Source organism: Mesoplodon mirus (assembly GCF_964341445.2).
Source record: "Mesoplodon mirus genome assembly, chromosome: 6".
In the NCBI taxonomy this organism is placed as follows: domain Eukaryota; kingdom Metazoa; phylum Chordata; class Mammalia; order Artiodactyla; family Ziphiidae; genus Mesoplodon; species Mesoplodon mirus.
In genome coordinates this window covers 101426085-101437719 of record NC_138982.1, presented here as the reverse complement: position 1 = coordinate 101437719, position 11635 = coordinate 101426085, and the positions used below count along the sequence as shown (strand labels likewise).

The following is an 11635-nucleotide window of genomic DNA, read 5'->3' as shown; positions in this document are numbered from 1 at the left end:
AGAATGCCCACTCTCATTGATGGAGCCAAATTCTCCTAAGACCTTAAACTCTTTCCTAGATGTGAATCAGTTAACTTTCAAAATTTCTTTGGGCCAAGAGAAGTGACTGGCTGACTCCTGTGTAGTCTAGTACTATCCAATTTATAGTTAAGAGTTGGTGGTTTTTATTGTTGTTTTTAACATAATCTGACTCCAAAACAAATCTTATCAACTGGGCTTTCCTCTTCACACGTAAATACTCCAGTAAAACAAATTAAATGTAATGTACACAATGGGAAATAAAATCCTTGAATAGGTGTCAGTGACATGGTTGTTCTCCAGAACGATTCTACCAACCTGCTCTCCTAGCGATTTTCTTCTCTTTATCAGAGGTGAATCTGTGCTGAGGTTGCCTGTGCATCTTTCTTGCATAGAGTCCTCTTCTGAGTGTAGAGAAAAGGAAGTCTGGTCCATGTCAGTTGTACTGTCATGGTAACAACCATCGAAGGCCATGGCTTGAGCTGCATCAGTACTGTACATTCCAGAAATCTGACAAAAAGACTTTTGTTAGTTAGTCATGAATATGGTTTTAGGAGTTGGAATTAGAGTAAAAATCTAAACAATCAGATTTTTTAAATAGTTTCAATAAATACTAAGAATGTTTGCTTACTTTAAAGAATAGAATTCTGGTTTTGCTTCTGGTGTCTGATGAAAAGTCATTTTCATAATAAAGGAAAACATCATCTTAGACATCCATTTTTTTTTTTTTTGCGTTACGCGGGCCTCTCACTGTTGTGGCCTCTCCCGTTGAGGAGCACAGGCTCCGGATGCGCAGGCTCAGTGGCTATGGCTCACGGGCCCAGCCGCTCCGCGGCATGTGGGATCTTCCCAGACTGGTGCACGAACCCGTGTCCCCTGCATCGGCAGGCGGACTCTCAACCACTGCGCCACCAGGGAAGCCCTTAGACATCCATTTTTAATAGGGATTTAGAGAGAGATATATTTGAGCATTACACAAATAAATGTATCACAACTATAATTGTCAATGTTTTCTAATTTAGTCCAGGCCTGACAGACTGTTACACTCAATGTTTTTTTCCACAAAAGGGAACATTGTTTCAAGTTTTCCTCTGTTTCTGAGTAGTATGAATTGTTTGCCCTAAGTTTGTGAGTTGAAATTGAATATGATTTTTCAGAAGAGCAATATAAGCCAATTGGACTTGTTTTTCAATGTATTTTTCCTCTTTAGAGAAAACATAGCAGTATGCCTAATCAGTGTGGGCTTTTTGTCCCAAAACAGAACAATATCATCTGGTGATCCATTTTTGCTTGAATTTGGGGTGGAGATAGGGAATGATTTTAGCTGCTCTTTTAAAATGCAAATTGACCAAGCCTTCCCACTTTTGCTGAAAAGTACCTTTAAATGATACTAACATAGCTCAATTAAACAACTTGAAATTGGTGTATTTTTTTGAAGGAGTGAGTTATCAATGCTTTCTGGCTCCATTGCTTGACTGAATCTAAACCACTGTTTTTCTTTAAGGTTTTACTCTGTGGGAGATAGTGGTTTTCCCTGATACAGAGCTGTGTCTAGGAAGCAGCTGTTACTAACCACTTTCTGAGAAAACAAAATTTCTTTTTGATCTCTAGGGAAGTTAAAAAATGAACAAATATGGACAGGCTACTACTGGATGAAAGTATTCATAATTCAAATTGGAGGCTGCAGAGTAAATTCTGCCAAAACGTGTATTTGGTTCAATACTGACTCAAGAACCTAATATTTTACTGAATTCAAGAGACATAAGGACTATTTTGTGCAGTCAGTAAAGTAACCAGGGACCCATACTCGAATTATGTTGTCCCTTTTTGTTTTAGTTGTAGAAACTTTTCATAGTAAAATGAAAATGGGGAAAATAAACATGAAACGACATTGAGACTGAATTACTAACCAATAGCCAAAAATAACACTTATATCCAACTCTGGATCTGAGGATAGAATAACTATATACTGTCTCCTTGGTTTTGCTAGCCCCTCAGAACACTGCTGAGTCATCCCACTGGAATCCACACTTTTAACAAAAATGTCATTAGTATTTAAAAAAGACGTAATCTTCTTTGAAAAACAATGGTACCATTTTCTTTCTCCATTATGATAATTTAGATCTATAAAACTGGTTAAACCTTGCAGTGCACAATTTACCAGTAGGCTGCTAATGTCCACAAGTTTGTAAGTTGGTTGTTCCAGTAGAAACAGTTTTAGAACTGGTCTTTAATTTTTCACTCCAGCTTAAAAATAAGCACAAAGCTAAGGCATACTATATCTAAAGTATAGATTTGACGGTTTTAGACTGAGTTCTAAGTCCTAGAATTAGGAAAACATTTGGATGAAGAATAAGAAAGAAAATAGCTTCCTTTCTCCTTTCTGGGCAATGGTCAATGCTAGGGACAAATTTTCCATGGACCTTGCTGTTCTCCCATCTCTTGGTATCTGGGGGTGGTTGGGACAGGTGTGTGATGGTGGTGATGGTGGTGTTGGAAGGAAATGAGCTTTGCTTAACTTCATGATTTCATAGGGAGGAACTCCATAGCCTAACATTCCTGGTCTTTCTCATCATCCCTCAATCACTCTACCCTAGGGGTTTGGAAGAAGGAATGGCATGTGTGGTTTTAGACCTTTTGGAGTCACTTTAGGATCTGCATTGGTGTCCATGTTTGTTTTCTGAAATGAGGTAAAGGAGACTGTCCTCACAGGGGAATCCTGAATTGTCTAGCTTCGCCAGTGACCAAGAGAGTAAGTACACTGAATACAGCGATGAAATATTAGTGGGACCCCCTGCTCACAGATCTAAGACAATTTCTCTAAACTGCTTTGCCAATAACAAAGGTAACATTATCACATCCATCTGTCTGGCTCCTACAGCTCTGTCTCTCTCTCAGACTGGTTTCCCAACTCACATACAGAGGGGAGAGGTATCATTGATTAGCCCCCAAACCTACAGACATATCTTTCTTCCCTACATCTCACCAGAGCAACCCACCCCTTTAAAGATCTCTCATCTCAAACAGCCTGTTTCCACTATCCCTATCAAAACTGCTACTCCTAGGCTTCCCTGGTGGCGCAGTCATTGAGAGTCCGCCTGCCGATGCAGGGCACACGGGTTCATGCCCCGGTCCAGGAAGATCCCACATGCCGTGGAGTGGCTGGGCCCGTGAGCCATGGCCACTGAGCCTGTGCGTCTGGAGCCTGTGCTCCGCAACGGGAGAGGCCACAACAGTGAGAGGCCTGCATACCGCAAAAAAAAAAAAAAAAAAAAAACTGCTACTCCTTCCGAGCATATGCTCTGGGCACTACACAATAAGAACATAACATTTGTGTAGCACTTTATGGTATGCAAAAATGTTAAATGCATTTATTATATCATTTGATCTTCACAACAGCTCTGTGAGGTAATAGGGAAGAAATTCCACCATTGTGCAAATGCAGAATGAGGTTTAAGAGACAGCCTGACACACAGAGCTAGGATATGAGGTTTGAAATCACTTCTGACCCCAAATCTGTGCTCTTTTCATTTGTACCACAAACATATGAAGGGCAAGCAGGACATTTCTTTGAGATCATTGCACCTTTGAAGGAGAATGCATAGAATGGTGGTTTCCAGAGGTTGGGAGGAGGGGCAAATGGGGAGTTGTTTAATGGGTACAGAGTTTCAATTTTGCAAGGTGAACACTTTCTGGAGATTGGTTGTATGGCAATGTGTATACTCTTAATACTATGAAACTGTACACTTAAAAACAATTAAGATGGCAAGTTCTACGTTATGTATATTTTACTACAATTGAAAATAAAAAATAATTTTTAAAGGGAACAATGCTTATTAATTCAAAAGAATATCTTCTGGGGTACACAGAAGACTGTGAACAACCCGATCAAGTGAAAAAAACATGCAGGTAGTGTGAGCACATGTGTTTGTGGTGGGGTGGGTGGAGGTGGGGAGTCAGAGGACTAGCTAGAGGGGGCCGAAATTACTACAGTGCCTCTGTCGTGGGTTCACCACTCCCCACATGAAAACAAAACAAAACAAAATAAAACAAGAACAAAATTCTTCTCCTCATCACACATTTATCTCTTTCACTTCACAGCTTATCTAATCATGGCTATTCACAGTGTGGCTATGGATTGGCAGCAGCCAGGGCTTAGAAATGCAGACCCTCAGCTCCCACCCCAGACCTACTGAACGAAAATCTTAACAAATGCCAGGTGATGCGTACATGCCAATTACTGCATACTCGTCTAAAAGCTCCTGATTTTCTCATGCCTGCATAGCAGTCACTGTGGGTACATATGTGACAGAGACTCATACTTCCATGCTGTCAACAAAAGAAACTAAAGCATCTGCAATGAAGCAAAATCAGTTTCTATTACAGCTTTGACTCAAAGGATATGAAATAAAAGACTGAGGTAGCATTACAGGAGATCTGAACTGCGATTACAGCTCTGTTGGCTGTGGATCTTTTGGCAAATCACTTTACGTCACTAAAACTCTGCTGCTTCAGTTTAAAAACAGAGATAATCATCTCCGCAAGGCCTACATCATGGAGTTGATATGAGGGCTCAGTTCCAGAAGAGGATATAAAAATGCTCTGAAAAGTATGAAATACTCTCACTAGAAGTATAAAAATATTAAATAATATTTGGGGTGTATATAAATAGTCATTATAAGAATTTCTTAAACCAGTGTGAATATATCACATTAAAATTGCACATATATATATACACATATACACACACACATATATATAGCAAACAAATTAATTTGATCAGTTAGGTTCCTGAAGTAAAATATCATGTGTCAGTTCTCATAATAACAGGAAGTTGGTACCCCACCCCTTTGTGAAATGAAGCACGTAGAGAGCAATCTATCCAGATTGATAAAGTAATGTCACAAGAAACAGGTGATAACATTTAGGGCCCAGAAGGCACCTTATTCCCAGTACACTGTGAAGAGAAGAACCTTCCCTCATGCTCTACCACTCTCCCGAGTGACTAGCAAAGAAAAATAAATCCTAGCTCTTGGTGGAGAGCTATCGTTGATTGGTTGAGAGCACAGCCTTTGGAGTCAGGGTGCTCCAGAAGCAAATCCTGATTCCTCTTAAGCTGTGTGACCTTGGTCAAGTTACTCCCCCATCTGCTCCTATTTCACCTCCGTAAAATGAAGGTGATAAAGTACCAACCTCTTGAGAATTAAAAGACACAATATGTTGGATGGTTAGCACAATGCCAATATATAAGAAACACTCATTAAGTGTTAGCTATCATCATGATCATCATCATCTACTTGAAAGGATGTGATTTGTACATCAACCCCTTCTTTTCAAGGGTTAGAGTCAGTGGAGGGAGCACACTGAGAGAAACTCCTCAGACAGAAAATCTCTTGGCAAAGGTGAATGAGGATGCTGAGGAAACCAACCAGCGCAGAGCAGAAAGAATAAAGTTCAATATCAAATTGTCATCACCCCATAAACTTGCATCTTGCCAAGGCACGTGGACTTCACACAAGGGTTGCGATGCTGTCAGGAGAGGGCATAGAGGAGGATAGTCTTTTTCACATTCCAGAAAGGACATAACAGTCAAAAGAAGGCAATACCTTCCCTGTCTTCTTGAATTGTTTCCTCTCTTTCACTGTGGTGAGGTAGATCACGGCTGCGTACTCAAGGACTGACAGGAAGACAAAGAGGGAGCTAAGCCACAGGTACACGTCCACGGCCTTGACGTAGGACACCTGGGGCACGGAGGCACCCACCCCAGAGAGGATCGTGGACATGGTCAGCACCGTGGTGATCCTGCCATTTGAGAACAGTGATGAGTTCAGTGACATAACCCTTCAGCTCCAGGTGCTGGTGCTGGATGACACCAGGGGATACATTTCCAGATTGATACCTGGTGATCAAAGGTGTGTGGGTGTGGGCGGAATCCCAGCATGTTAACCTCGTACACGGCTTGAGCCTAAGCAAGAAACTCTGCTTGAATTTCTCTTTCCACCTCTTTTTCTCACCCTCACCCCCATTGTCTGTGACGTTTCCTTCCCTCCAGCTAAAGTCTCCACTGAGTCAGACTTGTCTTTAAGGATCCATTGCTTCCCACCCTCAGTTGGGCCTCTTTTAACCATCCCAGGAAGGTAATAATGTATTCAAGTTTTAAAACTTCTTCTGAGAAAGAAATTCTAAAACCATTTCCACTACCCTTCCCCATCATTTCACAACTTTTACTGCTCAGAAAGCGTTTTCATGTCAATCTTTCATCTTTCATTTGTCAGGGAGTGATCTTTAGTAGCATTAAAGATTGCTTTCTCTGTATTTTTCTTTCATATAGAATACTTACAAGCCATCGTTATTGGTATCACTTTGCCCCTTGTTATTGAAACTACAATTCAGTTGAGATTCAGAATGGAAGTGTGTTAGTAGAGGCTGGGTTCAGTGTAAGTATTTACTAAGCAACTGCTAAATGCCACTTACTTTTTGTGCCTCCCCTCCCTTTCCCTTGTTGTCCAGTACTCCCACCACTTTCCTTCTCTTCCCTTCCTCTTCCTGACCACTGCCTTCCCCTTCCCTTTCCTTTTCTTCTCTTCCTTTCCCTTCTTTAATCCCTGCCATGGGCATCAGAGGTAACGAGATCAATGTTCTGGGGAACAGTGGAGAAAGAAGTGACTCTGAGATTTCCTTAATAAAATGCCAGCCTTGGGGAGGGCTATTCTGTGTCTACACTAATTTCTCAGAGGCATACTGCAAGAGTACTGCCTGGAGAGAAAGTAAAGTATTGTAAATATTTGAAATGTACACTGGCTGGCATGGTTTTATTTATTAACTTCCCACTAGGGAAGTGCAAATGGAATCCTTAATGATTTTTATAAGTTGTGAGGACATTTTAATGTTAACAGACAGAGTCCCGAACAGCAGGAAGAGCACTGCGATTTACTCCTAAATGTACAGACACAGCATGTGGACAGCTTTCACCCACACATTTCTACCTTTTCAACAAATTCTATAATTCTGCAAGGTTCTCATCTGAGGGAGGCCCAGATCAAAGACAATGACAGTGCTACAGAGCTATCCAATTTCAAATTAAGTTTTCTTTGGATGATCAAAACCAATGCAATTTGGCAATTTGATAGTCACCATAGGAGGGCCTGGAATCTCACCTTCACACTGATTTGAACTCCAGAATAAGAAATCTAGAAGCTTCTCTAGCACTTACCATGAAATGCAGGCCACTGAGCCATTGAGTCTCAGGTTTCCCCAACAATGGTAACGTCAATAATCTGCGTATCAGTGGATGCTGCTTGCATTCCTTGCTACATAAACATGGAGATGCGAAATTTTTATTAATGGATCAGGTGTATGTATAGCTGAAGCTGAGATTAATAAATAAAACTTGTTTGCCTTTATTGAATGTTTACCCGCCACAAACCTAGGTAAATATTAGCCACAAGTTGCAGAAAAGAAACATGAGTGGAGAGTGGCTAATGAGCCTGAGTTTGGTCAGGAGCAGGACTGAAACCTTTCTCTCTGAGTGTAGAACCCATGCTTTTTTCATGCAAACCTGTGGCCTCTCAGTCTGAACCTGTAAAGGTAATTTCCTTTTGTTTTTAAGATTATAAACCAAGTTCGGGCTTCCCTGGTGGCGCAGTGGTTGAGAGTCCGCCTGCCGATGCAGGGCACACGGGTTCGTGCCCTGGTCCGGGAAGATCCCACATGCCGCGGAGCGGCTGGGCCCGTGAGCCATGGCCGCTGAGCCTGCGCGTCCGGAGCCTGTGCTCCGCAACGGGAGAGGCCACAACAGTGAGAGGCCCGCGTACCGCAAAAAAAAAAAAAAAAAAATTATAAATAAATAAATAAATAAAAAGATTATAAACCAATTTCTACATATGGAGTATCTCTGAGACAAGATGCTGTAAAATTGAGTGTAGAATTATGTCAGGAAGCATGAAGGTACTTTGTGCTTTACAAGAGGCCAAAAGTCTTCTGTCAGGATTTCCCTGGCAAAACTGTGAAAACTGTGAAAATCCTAAATGAACATTCCTATTTAGGAATGCTTACCTCATTTGCTCAAAAATGTTTAAATGTTTTCTCTTACTGGTTTTCTAAGTATGGAAGATAGAACTTGAATTTTTTTCAGTGAACAGTAACATGAAGCTTAATGGACAAAATAAGGGTTTAGAAAAACACACAAATACATGCTCTTGTCATGTATTTTAAAATTGATGACTGTTGGGTCAATAAAAGGGAATTGCATTATCTATATTTGCCAGACAGCAATAAACTAGCAGTCGTTTTCTTTAGAAGGGTGCTTAGTCCAACTAATTTATGGTAGCTTTATTTATTTTTAAACCAGCATTCTAGACTTTCCTCTTTAAAAGGAGCAAACAAAGAGAGAGAGGGAGAGACAGGGAGACTGGGGAGAAGGGAATGTTGAACACAGGGAGTAAGGGGTGAGAAAACTGATATATAAATTCCTAAAGCAATAGGACTTGGAGTGAGGAGTATTACAGCTACATTAACCACACTTACTTTGTCTTGAGCCACCCCTTAGAAATACATTAACCTTGACAAACTGTATTCATTCCAAGCCCATTAAAGTTAACATCGCAATAAAGGAGTTTTGAATTATATGAAGTGACCATTTAGTCAAAGAAAGGTCCTGTGTTGGAATTAGAGAATTATTTTCCCACCTACTGAAATTGTTATGCATAGTTAGGAAAGTGTTAAGAGGCAATAGTTAGTTAGTCTGGCTTCTAGGACTCAACTTCCCTGAGACTTGCAGTTTCACTCACCATATTAATTCTTTTTTTTTTTGCGGTATGCGGGCCTCTCACTGTTGTGGCCTCTCCCGTTGCGGAGCACAGGCTCCAGACGTGCAGGCTCAGAGGCCATGGCTCACGGGCCCAGCCTCTCCACAGCATGTGGGATCTTCCCGGACCAGGGCACGAACCCGTGTGCCCTGCATCGGCAGGCGGACTCTCAACCACTGCACCACCAGGGAAGCCCACCATATTAATTCTTAAGGACACATATGAGATCCAAAGAGCCCTGCAGTTAGGGGAGAATTATTCATCTATCTTTGTGTTTCATTGGCTATTTTTTGACATATATGATGGAGAGGTTCACTGACCTGTGTGAAAGCAGTAGGGTCCACAGACATCACTTAGAACTATTGAGTCAGTTCACCCCTTCAGTGGCTGTGTGGTGGGGAGCTCTTTTGAAGGAATAGGTGTCTACATTCATCTTTAAATGAGTAAAAACATTTTCCCTGTAGGCCTAGGCAGAAGAAAAATACTAAGTGATGTGAGGGAGAGAAACATAGGCTGGATATCCAAATACCACTTTATGGCCAGAAAGTAACAACCATTATTCCACAAAGGTGGTGCCAGAGTCCATGGCACAGAAGTTCTGGTTACTTCTATAATGGTAAAATGAATAGTTCCTAAGTATTTACTTTTCCAGGTATATGGGATATCCTCTGTTAGACATTTTTCTTTATGAATGACTACATGCCTGAAAGTTATAGTTGCCTTTCTCTGCCATGTTTATTTCCTGATAAATGACCCCATTACTTCATACATTGTACATGAATGGCATACCCCAGCAGAGGGGTCAAAACAGGAATGGAGGCAAGGAAAGAAGGAGGGAGATAGAAAGGAGAGGAGAACCCTCCATGAGGATCAAAACATCCTTGAACAGCTTGTAATAGTCTCACACCAAATCGAATAGAAACATAGAATGGTGTTTTAACCCTTTACACATTCCAAGTTATGACAGCTATTATCTCTTATGAGAAGTGCCTAATCACAATGGATACTTTTGTGCTGTTCAGCTTCCACTGTTCTTTATCTGAAACGTGACAAATGTGGGACGGTTTTAACCAGCAAATGATTCATCCTCAATCAGCAAATGAACCCAAATGTGGAAGAGTCTTAATGAGCAATGAATCATCATTGTTTTCAGTTAGTAGCTAAAATACAGTTATTAAAAACATGGTGGGCTAAATACTGGTAGTTTGACAACTATGTATTGAGCACAAAATATGTGCAGGACACTGTGCCAGTCACGTAGGGACAAAAATGAGGATAATAATGATCCCTTCCCTTAAGAAACTCATATTCTAATAGAGGAGACGAGACGAGCTACCAACCCATCCCATAGCTGAACATGAAATAGAGGAAGGAGGGGCCTCAGGAGAGGTACAAAGTGCTATGTGGTCCAAAGATGGGAGACACCATATCTGCCTGGAACCATCAGTAAAGGCTTTTGGCTGTATAGAAATGGCTGAATTTGACAGAGAAAGACAGGTAGGGAGGGCATTCTAGGCAGAGTGAGAGCCAGAACAAATGTACAGAGGTGAGATACGCAGATAGGCATGAGGGCCTGTTTGAGAACATTGAACATTCAAATTGGTTGAAGCTTATTAGGGCTAGTATGTTGAGGAAGGAGTATGATTGAAAATTTAGCAAATAAAAATACAGAACACTCAGTTATATTTCAATTTCAGATGAACAATGAGCAGTGTTTTAGTATCAGTATGTCCCATACAATATTTGGGATATACTTAAACGAAAACATTATTTGGTGCTTATCTAAAATACAGATTTAACCAAGTGTCCTGTATTTTATCTGGCAACCCTCAAGGGACACCTTGGATTCCAAGTTGAGTGTATTTACTCCAATGGCATTTGAGATGAGAGTATTGTGATCACATTTGCATTTTAGAGATATCACTCTGGTCATAGGGTTGAACTGGGGCAAGAAGAGCAGGAGGTGAAATAAGCTATTACAAGGCCTCTGCAAGCCCAAACTACATCTTTGTACAAATTAGTAAGAGGTGCCCCTTCCTCTGGAGGACGTCACCCCAAACCATGTCCCATGGAACTTGGGCTGGATTTCTGCTCCCTACTCCTCACTGAGTGCACTGAAAGATCAGGAGTTTGGGATTAACAGATACATGCTACTATATATAAAATAGATAAAAGCAAGGACTTACTATATAGAACAGGTCACTATATATAATATCTTGCAATAACCTGTAACGGGAAGGAATCTGAATCACTTTGCTATACGCCTGAAACTAACACAACATTGTAAATCAACTATACGCCAATTAAAAAAGTTTTTTAAACAGAGGGCAAAGTATCTTTTTTTTTTTTTTTGCAGTACGCGGGCCTCTCACTGTTGTGGCCTCTCCTGTTGCAGAGCACAGGCTCTGGACGCGCAGGCTCATGGCTCATGGGCCCAGCCGCCCCGCGGCATGTGTGGGATCTTCCCGGACCGGGGCACGAACCCGTGTCCCCTGCATCGGCAGGCAGACTCTCAACCACTGCACCACCAGGGAAGCCCGGCAAAGTATCTTTGAAAGAACTTGAAGGTGGTAGGAAGGAAAAGCCTGAGAGGATAGCAGTGACCTAGGAATATTCCAGTTCTATTAAAAAGAAGGAGAGGGACACTTCTTATTTGTATATTATTTTACATAAATCTGCATAGCAATTTCCTAACCCTGAGGAATCAGATGTAGACGCAAGAAGCACAGAATTTCAGGGGCGACTTAAATGGATTTCAGTGTTCTCCATTCACCCCACCCTGCCCTGGAACCAGCTTTTATTGCTGGCAT

At 41.3% G+C, this 11635-nt stretch overlaps 1 protein-coding gene across 1 annotated transcript in view; it reads right to left on the bottom strand.

Annotated features, from left to right (window-relative positions):
- Nucleotides 1-225: 225 nt before the first annotated feature.
- GABRR3 (gamma-aminobutyric acid type A receptor subunit rho3) overlaps nucleotides 226-11635 on the bottom strand; it is a gene marked incomplete at both ends in the record, with an annotated part of 41686 nt that continues 30276 nt past the window's right edge. Inside the window, 2 exons of the mRNA XM_082626084.1 lie at nucleotides 226-528; nucleotides 5625-5820. Coding sequence (XP_082482210.1) covers nucleotides 226-528; nucleotides 5625-5820 — 499 coding nt within the window. The remainder of the gene's footprint in view (nucleotides 529-5624; nucleotides 5821-11635) is intronic.